This window comes from Mobula hypostoma, chromosome 12 (assembly GCF_963921235.1).
Source record: "Mobula hypostoma chromosome 12, sMobHyp1.1, whole genome shotgun sequence".
Classification (NCBI taxonomy): Eukaryota; Metazoa; Chordata; class Chondrichthyes; order Myliobatiformes; family Myliobatidae; genus Mobula; species Mobula hypostoma.
This window is the reverse complement of record NC_086108.1, coordinates 59,042,088-59,059,329: the sequence shown is the minus strand read 5'-3', so window position 1 is coordinate 59,059,329 and position 17,242 is coordinate 59,042,088. Positions and strand designations below refer to the sequence as shown.

Genomic DNA, 17,242 nt, shown 5'->3' with positions numbered 1-17,242 from the left:
CACTGTCTGCTGGTATCCCTGGACCACAGCCATTCAAAATCGGCTTTAAAAACAGCAAATCAATTTGTTGCTCTGTGTAAATGGTGGAAGTAACACACTGACTCGGAGACCATCCACTCATCCACCATGTGCCAATAGTGGTATTTCTGCAGGTTCCACAAAGCACCTACCACAGTTCAAATTACAAAAGTTCAAAGTAAATTTATTATCAGAGTACATACATGTCACCACATACAACCATGTTTTTTTTTTCTGCGAGCATACTGAAAGTTAATCCAAGTCATACTCATTCCAGATGAACTGCTGAAGAAGAGAAAGGAATTAAAATTAGTCCTAAGGAAATAAAGCCATAAGTCTGTATCTAATCAGTCTGTGTCCATTAGTCCATGTCTAATCAGCAATTGCTTTTGGATAACATTGTACTAATGCTCGGGGAAAAGGCACAATGAACCAGAAATTACTGAGAAACAGCAGCAATTCTGTTTGTGACATGGAAATCCTGAAATTTGCTTGATCCTTCCCACTTAATATCTGACTGTTCTCTCACATTGGACTGTTCATGGAGGCCAGGAGCAGAATGTTGTCTTCTGGCAGTTTCTCAGTGGTTGATATTGTTTGCATAATCATTACATTAGGAAGAACTGGTTGAGAAGGTAAATGGATAGTCAACTGTAATTCACACCAACTTGAATTAACTTAGTTAACTTAAATATGTTGTGTTGATTTGTGGTGTATTTGTGATTTTCTTTAAAAGATTGTAGCATCATTGTTTTGCAATAGCGTTTTATATCTTAGTAAATGTTAAAGATATTCAGAAGCATTCATTTGATTGGTAGGCTTGACACTTAGTGGATATGTGCGACTTAGTGAGCAGTCAGTCCATTTCTGTGAGTGGAACTTACCATTTCTCGAGGTCATGTAGGTTCTGTGGGTCACATTGAGGCTCACAAATCCTTACCAGGTAAGTACTGACATTGCAGTTAGGGAAGCAGCAAGCAGCAAGCACAATTGGCTATCTTCTTCTAAGAATTTCTGGGCCATTGGGGTTGAGCTTCTGAAATAAAGACAATTATCGCTGGAACACTCAACAAGTCAAGTAAGTTTTCTTTCCTTCCCAGGGCCGCTGGAAGAGTGCCCATTGAGTCTGCCCTGCCATTTCCTCATGGCTGTTCCAATTTTCCTCTCAGCCCTATATCCCTTCATGATCTGATCAATCAAGAATCTATTAACCTCTGCCTTAAATATACATAAAGACTTAACCTCCACAGCTGCCTGTGGCAATGATTTCCACAGGTTCACCACTCTCTGGCTAAAGAAATTTCTCCTTATCCCCTCTATTCTGAGGCTGTGTCCTCTGGTCTTAGACTCTCCCACCATAGGAAATAACCTCTCCACATCCACCCTATCAAGGCCTTTCACCATTTGTTACATTTCAATGAGGCCAACCCTCATTCTTCTTAATTCCAGTGAGTATGGCACCAGAGCCATCAAACGTTCTTTGTATGACAAGCCATTCAATCCTGGAATCATTTCCATGATCCTCCTTTTAACAATCTCCAGTTTCTGCACATCCTTTCGAAGATAAGGGGCCTGAAACTGCTCACAATACTCCAAGTGAGGCCTCACCAGTGCTTTATAAAGTCTCAACAGTACATCCCTGCTTTTATATTCTAGTCCTCTTGAAATGAATGCCAGCATTGCATTTACCTTCCTCACCACAGACTCAACCTGCAAATTATCCTCTAGGGAATTCTGCACAAGGACTCCCAAGTCCCGTTGCACTTCAACTTTTTTTGTATTTTCTCGCCATTGAGAAAATAGTCAACTCTTTCATTTTTTCTACTAAAGTGCATGACCATACACTACCTAACACTGTATTCAATCTGCCATTTCTTTGCCCTTTCTCCTAATCTGTCTAAGTACTTCTGTAGCCTCTGTACTTCCACAGAACCACTTGCTCCTCCACCTATCTTCATACCATCTGTAAACTTGGCAACAAAGCCATCAATTCCATCATCCAAATCATGGACATAATGTAAAAAAAATGGTCCCAAAGCAGACCCCTGTGGAACACCACTAGTCACTGGCAGCCAACAAGAAAAGGCTCCCTTTATTCCCACTCTTTGCCTCCTGCCAATCAGCCACTGCTTTATCCATCCTAATCTACCTTCATTTTGAAATCCTCCATGACTATTGTAACGTTTACAAACAGGAGAAAATCTGCAGATGCTGGAAATCCAAGCAACACACACATAAAATACTGGAAGAACTCAGCAGACCAGGCAGCATCTATGGAAAAGACTATAGTCAACATTTCAGACCAAGACTCTTCATCAGGACTTGGCCTAAAACGTCGACTGTACTCTTGCAGTATTGCCGTTTTGGCATGCATTTTCTATCTCCCATTGTAATTTGTAGACCACATCCTTACTATTGTCTGGGGGTCAGTATACAATTCCCATCAGGGTCATTTTACCCTTGCCGTTCCTTAGCTCTATCCACAACGTGGCAACACCTTCCAAACCCATGTAACCTCTTTCTAATTATTTGATTATTTTTTACCAACAGTGCAACACAACCTCCTCTGCCTTCCTGCCTGTCCTTTTGATATAATGTGTGTCCTTGGACATGAAGCTCCCAGCTATAATCTTCGTTCAGCCATGATCATACCTGCCAATCTGTTACTGTGCTGCAGCTTCATCTACCTTATTCCGCATATTGTGTGCATTCAGATACAACACCTTCAGTCCTGTATTCATCCTTTTCAATTTTGTCCACCTTTTACATTGCAATTCATCCTGTTGACTGCAACTTTGCCCTAACAACAGCCTCTCCTCACTACACATTGCCTCTGTTTGTAAACCAGCTACATCATCTTCAGCACTATCATCCATCTTTCCATGATACTTCTTGCATTGAAATATACACAGCTCAGGATATTAGTCGCATCATGTTCAACCTTTTGATTCCTAACATTGTCTGAGGTCTTACCAACATCTGCCGCCACAATTTCTCCACTAACTGTTCTGGCATTCTGGTTCCCATCTCCCTTGCAACTCCAGTTTAAACCCCACTGTGCAGAATTAACAAACCTTCCCACTAGGATATTAGTCCCCCTCCAGTTCAGGTGAAAACTGTCCCTTCTGTACAGATCCCACCTTCCCTGGAAGAGAGCCCAATGATGCCCTCCTTCCTACACCAGCTCCTTAGCCATGTGTTAAACTGTATAATCTTCCTAGTTCTGGCCTCATGAGCAGGTCACATGTGAAGCAATCCTGAGGTCACAACCCTGAAGGTCCTGCTCCATGCTAAAATCTTTCCTGTAATACCATGGGTTCATAACATGTTAAGCAGCCTCATGTGTGGCACTTTGTCAAAGGCCTTCTGAAAATCCAAGTACACAACATAAACTGATTCCATTTTGTCTACCCTGTTTGTTATTTCATCAAAGAATTCCAGAAGATTTGTCAGCCAAGAGTTTCCCTTGAGGAAACCATGCTGACTATGGCCTATTTCATCACGTGCCTCCAAGTATCCTGAGCCTTAATCCTTAATAATTGACTCCAACATCTTCCCAAACACTGACATCAAACTACCTGGCCTGTAGTTTCCTTTCTTCTGCCTCTCTCTGTTCTTGAAAAGTGGAGTGACATTTGCAACTTTCCAGTCTTCCAGAACTATTTTGGAATCTAGTGATTCTTGAAAGACCATTACTAATTCCTCCACAATCTCTTCAATCACCTCTTTCAGAACACTGGGGTGTATACCAGCTTTTCCAGGTGACTTAAGTACCTTCAGACCATTCAGTTTCCCAAGAACCTTCTGTCTAGCTGTGGTAACTTCACACACTTCATGACCCCTGATATCTGGAACTTCTGCCATACTACTAGTGTCTTCCACAATAAAGACTGATGCAAAATACTTATTTCTCTTTCTCTTATTATACTCTTTAACTTAGCACCTAACTCCCTGAGCTCCTTATGCAGAACTGTATCACTCATCCTATCCATTTCATTGGTACCTACATAGACCACGACTTCTGGCTGCTCACCCTCCCTCTTAAAAATGCTGTGGACTCAGTCCAAGATATCCTGGACCCTAGCACCCAGGAGGCATCATCTTGGAACCTTGTTCTCATCCACAATACCTCCTGTCCATTCCCTTAACTAACGAATCCCCTATCACCACAGTGTGCCTCTTCTCCACCCTTCCCTTCTGAGTCACAGAGGCAGACTCAGTGCCAGATGCCCGACCACTGTGACTTTCCTCTGTTAGGTCAACTCCCCTGACAGTATCCATCGGGGTACTCTACACTAGCTCCTTAACCCCTTTACCCTTCCTCAACTGTCACCCAGTTTTCTGTCTCCTGCCCTTTGGGTGTAACTACCTCTCTATACGTCCTATCTATTATTCCTTCAGCCTTCCAGATGATCCAGAGTTCATCCATTTCCAGCTCCAACTCATTAACGTGGATTGTTAGAAGCTGCAGCTGGATGCACTTCTTGCAGTTGTAGTCATCAGGGACACTGGAGGTCTCCCTGCCTTCCCACATCTCGCAAAAGAAGCATTCAACTACCTAGTCTGGCATTTGTCCTAGCTGAATAGATATAAAGAACGGAAGGGAAAAAAATTTAACCTAGAGTTTTTCTTTTCTTTGATTTCTCTGACTGAAGCCTCGGAAAGCTAAGCCTCAAGATCACCACTCAGATGATGGCCGCTGCGACGAAGGCCTCTCTGCTTACCCCTGTCTTCCTTTAACTTGCTTTTGCTAATCAATCCCAAACGCCGACTGGTTGCCGGTCAAAACTCTTTTTCACTGTAGTGACCCATTGCTGTCACAGAAGCTGTCCCCATATCCTGTTATAACTAACTTTTTAAACATTTATGTTAATCTCCCATTGTGGTTAAAACACTGTATAAGAAAAGCAGTTCTAAACTTCCAGGCAAAATTTGATGAATGGAAGCATCCTCGTCATTCACCTGTTTATGTTCCTGTTAAACAACTGTGATTCATCCACCCAACCACCTAGAAGTTGAAGACAACCATTAAGGCTGAGTCTTGATCAAGGATTTTTAAAGTGCACACCCTAAAATTCTGTTTTATAATGGTTAAAGGAAAGCATTTTTTAATCTGCACTCTCCTTTATTTATCTATATCAGTATTCATACAGTAATGGGTGTAGACTAGAACATAGAAACATAGAAACGTAGAAAACCTACAGCACAATACAGACCTTTCAGCCCACAATGCTGTGCTGAACATGTACTTACTTTAGAAATTACCTAGGGTTACCCATAGCCCTCTATTTTTCTAAGCTCCATGTACCTATCCAGGAATCTCTTAAAAGACCCTATCGTATCTGATAAGGCAGAAATTATCGAAGACTAATTGGTCTTCATCATAAAATGCCAATTACATTCCAGCAGGCAGCTTGAGCTTCAATACAGGCTGGAACGGTGGCCATTACATTGATCTTCCTGTACTAGTGACGAAGATTAAATACATTTACTCAAGCTAGTGACTGAAGTTCGATTGTATTTGTTATATTTCTGATATTAATTTAAAAAGTAACCATGAAGATGTCCCTTTACTATATTTTACGTATGGATTAAGAAGCTTAAAAAGGTAATTGTATTGAACTTCTGTATTTCATTTCTTTGTACGTATGTAGTAAACAAAACCAGTTAATATTAGCGTTCCTGAGACAAGAAAAGCTGTTTCCCTCTCAGTGCATTTCATTGATGTCAGATTACCTGATGTAAAAATTTCTAAAGGTGGAATAAATCCTCGTTGTTGAAGGGTCACTGAACTCTATTACAGGAATAGTTGCAGTCTGGTCTGTATGTGCAAGGTTTCAAAGATATGTACAGGAACAGTTACAGGGATCATGATTATACAGACCTGGTCTGCGACATTTAAATACTAGTTTTTCTTTTCAAAAGGTCACCTGTCTGGCTTTCCTCGATGCATGAATATGAGTTATTTTAAATGATTTTATCAAAATATATCTCACAAAGTATTAATCTCAAATTATAAATCTTGTAGCCAAACATATTTTGATCTTTTAAATTTGTTTTTACATTTCAGCAAAAGATTTTATCAGCGAAGGTGAATACCTCGAGATTTCTGGCATTACTCGGAACCAAGCTGGAGTCTATGAATGTATCGCAAACAATGATGTGTCAATTTCAGATACACGAACAGTTCGTATTACAGTGAATTGTAAGTTGCCTTTAAAAAGTATACGTAAAACTTCAACTTCTGGATTTTAGTGTTTTTGCTGAAAACAGAATATAATGGAAACTTACCACAGGTCTTGCAACGTGAAAATAAAAAAGTTCACATCGAGGGAGAAACTGGAATTAGTCAATCAAGTCATTAATTTCTCTAAGGTGTGGGCAGCACATTTGCCATGTACTCTTCAGAAATGAATTTTCTGTGTTTAATTCTGATCTGCATCATTTTTTTTAAATGTTACTTCCTTTGCTTTCATGTTTTAATCCTTTCAACTCTGAATTAGCCCATGGCACAATTATATTAGATCCATTGTTTTTGCATCAGTGCAGTTTTGAGAGCATTGAGTATGGCAGCTTAATGTTACACTGCTCAGCTCAGAAAGAAATTCACATCAATTAGTGATTCATTTCGCGTGCATAATTTAAAATTCTTTCCTTGCATCTCTCTGCTTCTCTGCCTCTCTTTCCTTTAAGATAGTCCTCAGTATCTAGCATTTCAACCAAAGTCATTTGTTCAACTATCTCCTTACAGGTCCTATCAAGTTCCACTCCTGTGAATAGTTCACAGCCTGGACAGTTAGCAAGTCAGAAATGCTGTCATGTACTGAGTTCCCAGGCAGCAAAAGATGGCTGTAGCCCCGCATCTCAATGTGTGTAACTTTGTTCTCCTTATCTTTGGAAGCTTGTTTTTGATAGGAAGGGATTTCAGGGAAGGTTCACCAGACTGATTCTGGGTATATCAGGAATGACATGCGAGGAGAGATTGGGTCAATTAAGCTTATATATATTAGAGTTTAGAAGGAAAGGAGGTCTCACAGATACTTGACAGTACTGAAAGATTAGATGCAGAAAGAATGTTCAGGAGTCTAGGACAAACTGTGGGTAATGGAGCATCAGTAAGATCGAGATAAGGGGAAATTTCTTTTCCAAGAGTGTGCAAAGCTCATTAAATTCTCTACCACAAGAAGCAATTCCAGTCTAATTGTTAAATAGATTTCTTTAAGAGTTAAATACTGTTTTGAGGGCAAGAGAGATCAGTGAATATAGTGAGAAAGCTGGAACTGGGCACTGAATTTGCATGATTAACCATAATCATACTGAATTGTGGAATAGGCTTAAAAACTGAATAGCATGCTGCTGCTCCTATTTTGTAGGTTTCTATGTTTTTTGTGTTTCTGTAATAATTTTCCAGTTTCTTTTTCTCGCTCATAGCAATGGCCTAGTAAATTTAGAACATTACAGCAGAGGAACATGGGCTGAATGGTCTGATATTGTGCTGATCTAACTAAATTAGTAATCTAATTTAATTAGTTTAAACTAATCTCAATTCTTCCATTTCCTGCAAATTCATGAGCCTGTTTAATAGCCTCATGATTGCTTCTTTTGTATTTGCCTACACAACCACCCTTGGCAACATATTCCTGGCACCCACTGCTCTCTGTGTAAAAAAAGAATTGCCCTACACATCTCCCCTGAATTTACCCCCTCTCACCTTAAATACATGCCCTCTAGTATTAGACATTTCACCTCTGGGAAGAAGATATCAGCTCCTTACTCTATCTATGTCCCTCACAATCTGATAGATCTCAATCAGATCTCCCTTCAGCCTCTGCTGCTCCAGACGGAACAACCCAAGCCTGCCCAACCTCTCGTTATAGCACATATCCTATAATCTAGGCAGAACCCTGGTAAATTTCTTCTGTACCCTCTCCATCCTTCCTATAATGGGGTAATCAGAAGTGAAAGCAATACTCCAGATACAGCCTAACCAGAGTTTTATAAAGCTGCAACGTAACTCCCCTACTCTAGAGCTCATTTCTGCAACTAATGTGGCAAGACTGCCATATGCCTTCTTTACTGTCCTATCAACCTGTGAGTCTGTTGTTTAGAAACATGTGCTTCCCTCTTTCCTCTCGACAAATTTCATTCATTGATCTCTATTTGTCCTATGTCAATTATCACAAAACATCTCTAACCATATGTGCACATACCTTTGAGAACTGAGTACTATGTGTCTTTTTTGATACAATGCAATACCAACCTCTACTGTTAGATGAACATTGACTACCTTCAACGAAAGAGATAGAATATAGGAGCCTGCTGACAACACAATTCCAGCTAACAGTGTGTACAATGAGGAGATTATACTGAGGCTCTGGGGAGATGTGGAGAGGCAAATGAATAAACAAGTCTATGGCAGATAGACTTGTTAGAATGTGGAAAAATGTGATGTAGGAAAAGTAATAAGGAACAATACATTTAAATGGTGAAAAATACAAAAGCCAACCTGGTTGTTCTTCCACACAAGTCACTGAAAGTGAACATAGCAAATGGTATATTGGCCTTTCTTGCAAGAGAATGTGAATACACGAATAGAGACTTCTGCTGATTATATAGAGCACTGGAGGAGCTACATCAGGATGATTATACATAGAATTGCTCCCAAATAAGGAAGATTACAATGTGATCTTCAATTACAGGATTACAATTGAGAATGCAGAAACACAAATTAATGATTGAAGATTCACATACTACCAGTTTGTTGTACTGTATAGGTTAAGCAGATTGAGTCTAATTCCCTTGAATTCAACGGAATGAGTGGCAATCTTATTGAAATATATAAAGTAAGAATAATAAAATAATAAAATGTCTAATTTCACATATGGAAGTAGTTAAGCGTTAGCTCAATTGAACATATTTTCAGATAGTTGAAGATCTACATGGGCTCATTTTTAAGCTGAACCAATGCAGTATAGATGAAGGAAAGTGCTGAAGGAACTCAGCAGGTCAGGCAGCATCTATGGAAAGGAATAAGCAGTTAACGTTTTGGGCTGAGATCCTTCATCAAGGCAGGTCCCAGGCAGTATACATGAATGTGTATTTACCTTTAGGAACTGTATACCATGTGATATAGCTTTTAAAACATTGTTGCATCAGTCAACCTTCTTCTAACTACAGTGACTATCTTGAGTAAAGGATGGATACATTGCTGACAGCTATATCATGGCACTTTGTGAACAGCAACACAGAGTGGAATAATGGACGCTACACTGAGCCTAACTGGAACAGGGTAATTGGTTTAGGCAGCAAGTGAACATGAGAGAGAAAATCAGAGTGAGAGAGATGGAGTCGTCTGTAGGGTAATTCAAGTTCAATCTCTTTCTTAGGTAAGGAATCATTCCATCACGATTTGGTTTTGCATAATTTCCATTCTTAAATATTTTACTATTTTAGAATCCACTTACATTTAGTGTTGTTTCATATGAATGAATGAATGAAATTTATTTCGGTCAAAAAGCATCATTTTCAACAATGATTTCATAGGACAAAATTACAACAAAAAAATAGATATTCTTTAAAACAGACCGAAAGGGTGTAGGCTGAAGCTACAGCTTATTACGCCTACCCCTCTTACTTATACAACAACATATTTGGTGTCAATCATCACATCAAAACAAAAAATTTCATAATCTTTCAGCACAAAATCCACTTTCAAGTGTCATTTATTTACATTACTCCCATTCATTTAAAATCATATATTTTATATTTGTTCATTCAATTATTTTTAAATAATGTTTTTAACTTGTTAAGTGTGGTGCATGTTTTTAAATTCTCACTACAACTGTTCCATAGATTCACCCCCTGACTGAAATACAATGATTTTTTACATTTGTTTTTATCCTCTGTTTCTGAAATATACATATTCCTCTCAAATCATGTTGACTTTCTCTCATTTTAAACAACATTTAAATACTTTATAGTAGCTGTCCATTTTTTACTTTATACATAATTTGTATTATTTTAAAATCTACGAAATCTCTGGATTTTAAAGTGTTTAGTTAAATAAATAGTGGATTGGTTGGCTCATAATAACTTGTCTTATTTACAATTCGTATGACTTCCTTTTGGAGTAGAAAAATTGAGTTTGTATTTGTTTTGTATGTATTTCCCCATACATCTACACAGTAAGCCATGAATGGGACTATAAGTGAACAGAATAATGTATACTAAGATTCCTGATTTAAGAAATCTTGCACTTTGTACAGTATTGCAATAGATTTTGACATTTTTGCTTTGACATAATTTATATATGGTTTCCAGCTTAATTTATTATCTATTACACTCCTAAAAATTTTGTTTCAGATACCTTATCAATTTCAACATCATTTATTCTAAGTTTACTATGTGAGTTTGGTACACCGTTTCCAAATAATATGAATTTAGGTTTACTTAGATTCAGTGATAATTTGTTAGTATCAAACCATTTCTTTACAATTTTTAGTTCTTTCTCCACTGTATCCAAAAGTTGTTTCAGATGTTCCCCACTACAAAATATAGTTGTGTCATCAGCAAATAATATACATTTTAATATCTGAGAAACCATACAGATATCGTTTATATACAAAATGAACAGCAATGGACCAAGCACTGAACCTTGTGGAACCCCACAAGTTACCCTCAAAATTTTTGAATTCGAGTTGTTTATATGTACATACTGATACCTGTCTTCCAAATAACTACTTAACCAGTCATGTGCCACCCTTCTAATACCATATCTTTCTAATTTTCTTAATAATAATTTATGGTCAATGGTGTCAAATGCTTTTTTAAGATCAAGGAATATTCCCACTGTGTATTCATTTCTTTCCATAGAGTTTGATATTTCTTCTACAAAATCTGTTAATGTTATTGTAGTGGTTCTGTTTTTTCTGAAATCATATTGCTGTTCACAGAGTATATTATGTTTTGTTATGCAATCATTTAACCTTCTAACAAATATTTTTCCAATATTTTGGAAAATTGTGAGAGCAAAGAAACTGGTCTATAATTTGAAAATACATGTTTATCTCCAGCTTTGTATATTGGAATGACCTCGGTTATTTTCATTTTATTGGGAAATTCTCCAGCAATCAAAGACTGATTACAAATATGAGTCAGTGGTTTCACAACACTGTCAATGATATGTACTTTACCATGGTAAGCATGATTTATGTATCTTAGAATGTTGCATCTACTGTTGCTACAGACTTTATTAGAGCTAATTCTTTGGCATTCAGAAAGCAAGGACTCTCCAAACTACATTATCCTTCCTTGGTCGTCTCCACATCTGCCTTCAGGAAAATCTGAAATAAAAGTAACATGAAAAATAAAAGAGTATGTATTATCTAAATCAAATATTATCTATGGGCATACCAAATTAATTTAAACCCTCCACAAACAAGAGAAAATCTGCAGATGCTGGAAATCCAAGCATACACACACAAAATGCTTGAAGAACTCAGCAGTCCAAGCAGCATCTATGGAAATGAGTACAGTTGACGTTTCAGACCGAGACCCTTCAACAGTACTGCTGATGCAGGATCTCAGCCCAAAATGTTGACTATACTCTTTTCATTGATGCTGCCTGGCGTGCTGAGTTCTTCCAGCATTTAGTGTGTGCTGCTTTATTTTAAACCCTTCTGCAAATGGTTGCTCCCTCTCACATATGACTGTAGTATTTGCTATACATAAATCAGAGCACAGTGGCAGTGCAGTCATTTTTTCCCAGATTTTGAAACAATGTTTGACCACTTATGGCTGATTGCACGTTGATTGATAGCTCTACTACACGACAATTAAACTTCAGCTCACAGATCTTGGAATTAAAATATCTTTCCCAGAGTGGCCTTCATGAATAAATTTGGGAATGGAGTTACCATGACAATATTAGTTACTAGATGGGTCTTTTCGAGATCCTGTATTTTCTGTATAATGCTGCATGTGTGTTATTTTCAGCTTAATTCTATTCCCAGCTGTACAGACAAGAAGTTAGACGCAACAGAGAATTTACAGGAAATGAAAATTTAAAAAAACAGAAGCTGTGAAAGGGAAATTAAAACATAAAATGCTGAAAACAGTCAGCATCAAGCTGTGTCTGTGGAAATGTTTCAGTTCCAAGACTCTTCATTGGAACTGGGGAAGAGGGGGTGAATAAAGTGAAGCTTGATGCAGGATTTCAATTCCAAATATTGTCAATTACCCACAGATGCCTCTTAAGCTCTGAGTTCTTCCAGATGATTGAATGTTCTTGTAGGGAAAGCAGAAGGAAGTTTTCAGTTGTAGAGAGATGGGAAAGGAGTTGGAATTGGTTTATTTTCCTCACATATACCAAGATACGGTGAAAAGCTTGCCTTGCATTCTATTCCTACAGATCAAATCATTACACAGTGCACTGAGGTAGAACAAGGTAAAAAAAAATAGCAATGCAGAACAAACCATAACAGCTACAGAGAAAGTACAGTGCAAATAAACAAGGCACAGGATCTTAATGAGTAGATTATTAAGCCGAGAGTCCATCTTATTGTTATTGCATTAAAGAGCCAGGTAGTATTCTTGTAACAGCAGGGTTGAAGCTATCCTTGAACCAGGTGGTATGAGCTTTCTGGCTTTTGTGTCTTATGCTTAATACATGTGTTGAAGAGAGAATATCTGGGGTGAGTGGGGAATTAAGTGTTCTGGGGAAAAGGCAGGTAGATGGACACGAGTCCATGATCAGATCAACCATGATCTTATTGAATGACGGAGCAGGCTCGATGGGCCAGATGGCCTACTCCTGCTCTTACTCCTTATGTTCCTATGTCTTTGTTTATGCGCACAAGAGATTCTGCTGATGCTAGAATTCTTGAGCAGCACATACAAAATGTTGAAAGAAGACAGGTCAGGCAGAATCTACGGAGTGAAATGATCAGTTGATGTTTCAGGCAGAGACCTTTCTGGGAAGGAAAGGAGCAGAGGCCAGAATAATATGGTGGGGGTGGGGATGGAGTACAAGCTGGCAGAGGATGTGAGAGACCAGGTGAGGGTGGGGGAAGGGTGATAATATGAAAAGCTGGGAGGTGATTGGTGGAATAGGTAAAGAACTGAATAAGAAGGAATTTAATAGGAGAGGACAATGGACTATGGAAGAAAGGGTAAAAGATGGGAAATCAGAGGGAGGTGATCAGTAGGTCATAAGGGCAGGTGAGAGGTTAATCAGAATGAGAAATGGAGAAAGGGAGAAGGGGGGGAGAGGCAGGAATAGAGGGCAGTGATTATTAGAAGTTAGAAAATTGATGCTTATGTTATCACGTTTGAAGCTACCCAGATGGAATATAAGGTATCCTGCCTCCCTTATCCATTCGTCCCTCCTCACTGATCTCCCTCCTGACACTTTTTCCCACAAGTGTCACAAGTGCTACACCTGCCATTACACCTCTTCTCTCATCACCCTTCAGGGGCCCAAACAGTCCTTCCAGGTAAGGCGTTGTTTCATCTGTGAGTCTGTTGGGGTCATTTATTGTATGCAGTGCTCCAGGGCCAGCTTCCTCAATGAGAACTGATGCAAATTAGTGGATCATTTTGTCAAGCACCTTCGTTTTGTACACCAGCATCTCACAGTAGCTATCCATTTCAATTCGACTCCCCATTCCCATACCTACATGTCATTCTGTGGACTTTTCTCCTATCACGATTGAGGCCCAACTCATATCTTGATTTCTTGTAAATATCAGGGTCACTTAATTTTACTACTGCAGACCTAGATGTCAGTAGGGAATGTATCTCCTGGTTCATCGATGGTTTCCGGTTTGAGAACACCTGGATTGACGTCCTTGGTACATAGTCTTCTTATAGAGACTGTGATGGTATTGACAGGTAGAGTAAAGGGAACTTTAGGGTTTCGAAAATATAATGAAGTGAGGTGGCTTTATGTTTAATGAAACCAATAACACATTTTATCGAACTCCAAAACCTAAACACAAAAGCATGCTAAAAATCTTTATGTAAAAACATCATCACATCAGACCAGCCTCTTCAAGTGAAACTCGGTTTTGGTGGTTGTGAATTATGTACATTTCACCCAATTCCATTATCCAACCTAAGCTCCCTGCCCCCCACCTCCAGAATTCCCTAAAACTGTCATTGTGAGCCTATCCAAAGCTTGAACAAGCCGCTCAGCTTGGATCCTGTGTTCCGTGGATGGAGGAACAACAGATACCTCTGGCTCGTCCAGAGCTACATTCACAGGCTCATGGTCATGTTGTGACACCAGCAACATGGCAGTGGAATACTCCAAATCTTGGTGGGCCGGTTTAAGACGATCTACTGAAATACATTTAGGTTTACCCTTCTAATCTATGATAAGTTTCTTTTCTCCCTGTTCCAAAACATGAACAGGTCATCGTGAGAGGGCCTAAGGATTTGTTGGTGTGTATCATGGTGGAGAAAAACAAACGAGGTGGAATGTAGGTTAACAGGAACCCAAGGGTGCTGTATGGCATGATGGGATGTAGGAACAGGTGAAAAGGAATTGAATTTAATGAGGAGGGTGAAACGCTATTGAGAGGCCGATCAGGCGGTTATGGCATCAGGAATGAAATCTCCTGGCACTTGTAAAGGCTGCATGTAGACCAACTCTGCCATGAACAACTGCAGGTTCTCTTTTGGAGTTGTTCTGAATCCCAGCAGGACCCACGGGAGATGATCATACCAACATTCATCCATCAGGGAAGGCCTCAGAGCAGCCTTTAAGGAGCAGTGAAACCACTTAAATAGGCCATTGATCTACGGGTGATATGCCATGCTGTGAGGTAGCCCAACGCTTAGGTTCTGGGCCATTGCAGCCCAGAGGTCTGAAATGAATTGGGGACATGTTCAGAGGAAATACAAGATGGGACGTCAACCTGAGCAATCCAGGTGCTGATGAATGCCCAAGCCACATCTGTGGCCATTGTCAATGCTAGAGGGATGACCTCTGGCCACCTGGTGGTACACCATAGTAAGAAGGTGCGTGAAACCATAGGAGGGGGTAAGAGGACCAACAAGATCCACATTGACATGTTCAAACCATCTCTCTGGGACCTCAAAGGTGCTAATTGTGCCTGAACATGAAGGCTAATTTTTGCCAACTGGCACTCCACACAGGCTGCAGTCCAATCACCCACGTCCTTTCTGAGACCATGCCAAACAAACTTTAGTTCAACCAGTTTCTGTGAGGCCTTCCGGCCCAGATGTGAGAGGCCATGTATGGAATTGAAACCAATCCGTTGCAGTTTGTGGGTGTGATGATGGGGTGAGGGTGATTGGTTGAAATATGGCAGGGGAGAGAAACCCTAGCTTCCCCAAACTTAATGTCAACCAACCGCAGGCCTGTGACTGCTGTTCAGTAAGCCGTAACTGGGGCAGTAACTTGGTTGGTTGCCATTCCGGTATAGTCAATCCCTATGTGTAGAGTCTCAACCGTTGGCCATGAAAGGCAATCAGCCACAGCATTATTTTTCCCCTGAAATGTTTAATATCAGTTGTGAACTTGGATATGTAGGCTAGGTGACGTTGCTGCCATGCAGACCAAGCGTCTGATATTTTGGCCACTGCAGACACAAGGAGTTTGTGGTCAACAAATGCTGTGAACTGGCAACCCTCTAGAAGATAACCAAAATGGTGGACAACTAGACAGAGACTGAGAAGCTCATGGTCAAACATGATATACTTCCTTTCAAAAGGTCGAAGCTGCTAGCTGAAGAAGGTTATCACTCACCTCCAGCCAATTGTTTTTGCACAGCACCCACAGTATAGTCAGAGGTATCTATTGTATTGACTATGGGGTCTTTTGTGGAAGATGTGATGGCCGAGAAAGTCAATGGTCCACAACCCAAACTGGCATTTAGCAGGGTTAATAATCAACCTGTGTTGGCTTATGTGCTGGAAAAGTGTGTGGAGATTAGATAAGTGTTTGGATTTGGATGCACTGGCAACAAGTATGTCATTGAGGTAAACAGAGAAAACATGTAAGTTTTTTAATGTAGCATCCATCAGCTATTGGAAAGTGTGTGCTGCATTTTTCAGCCCAAATGGCATGCGCACAAACTCAAAGAGGCCAAGTGGGGTTACCACAGCCATTTTGGGAATATCGTCAGAGCACAAGACACCTGATGGTAGCCCCTAACTAGATCGACTTCGAAAAAAATAATTTTCTGACTAAACGTGCCCAAGACTCTTGGATGTGTGGTCCTGGGTCGCAGTCAGGGGTGGTGGCCTCAATAAGGCATCAGTACTACCCACATCGGCAGCAACCAGCATTGGACTTAGAGACCATATGGAGGAGTGAAGCCCAGAGACTATTCGATGACCGTACAATGCCAAGCCTTTCCATACTGGCAAGTTCAGCCTGCACATTTGCTAGCTTTTCTGGGTCCAGTCTAGGTGCACGGGCATGATCTGTCAGGCCAGTTGTGTGAATGCGGTGCTCAACCCCATGATTTGTGACTATAGTAGAGAATGTGCACTTGATGAGGTGGTGCCTGTGCTAGACAGAGGCATTGTGGGGAACCTACTGAGGGACCCTAAGTCCTTGACATCCACAAGCTGACAGTTCTTACGATCAACTAACAGTCCTTGGGCACACAGGAAATCTGCACCAAGCAGAGGTGTAGCCTCTTTAGCTAGGATGGTCCCATGTGTAACATTACCTACAGAAGCAGAGCATCTTCTGTCATGATTCTGCTGCTGTTGGTGGCCTCCAGCAAGGTTTGTCTCACTTTGCCTTCTCATTAATAGGCTATGCTGGCAGCACACTCATCTGAGCACCCGTGTCACACAGGAAGCATCTCCCTGAAAGGGTGTTCATAATGAGCAGTAGATGACCCTGACAGCTGGAGCTCATGGTGATCACAGACCTCTGATATCCTGATGCACAGGTACTGTCAAAGCTGAAAGGCTGTCGGCACTTCCAAGTGTTCCTACCAAAGCAAGCATGGTAAAAACTCAGACCTGGCATTGTCAATTTCACAGCTTCAGGCGTCCACATGCTGGGGGCCTTGCTGACTGGGCTTATTAAGGCAGAGAAAGGAGGAGGAATTATGCACAACAGGCTAGCTGACTGTAGACTATCAACCATTTTAGCAGGCTCCTTATAGTCCTTCACAGATGCATTAGCGAGGCTATGCAAACATCATCAGGCATTTGGTGCATGAAAAGTTCTTTAAAGATA

The 17,242-nt window shown here is 40.2% G+C and overlaps 1 protein-coding gene across 2 annotated transcripts in view; it reads left to right on the top strand.

Annotated features, from left to right (window-relative positions):
- negr1 (neuronal growth regulator 1) overlaps positions 1 to 17,242 on the top strand; it is a 540,105-nt gene that overhangs the window by 376,490 nt on the left and 146,373 nt on the right. Inside the window, exon 4 of one of the 2 annotated variants that reach the window (XM_063064225.1) lies at positions 6,089 to 6,223. The exons of the other annotated variant lie outside the window; for it this stretch is intronic. Coding sequence (XP_062920295.1) covers positions 6,089 to 6,223 — 135 coding nt within the window. The remainder of the gene's footprint in view (positions 1 to 6,088; positions 6,224 to 17,242) is intronic. 2 annotated transcript variants of the gene reach the window in all.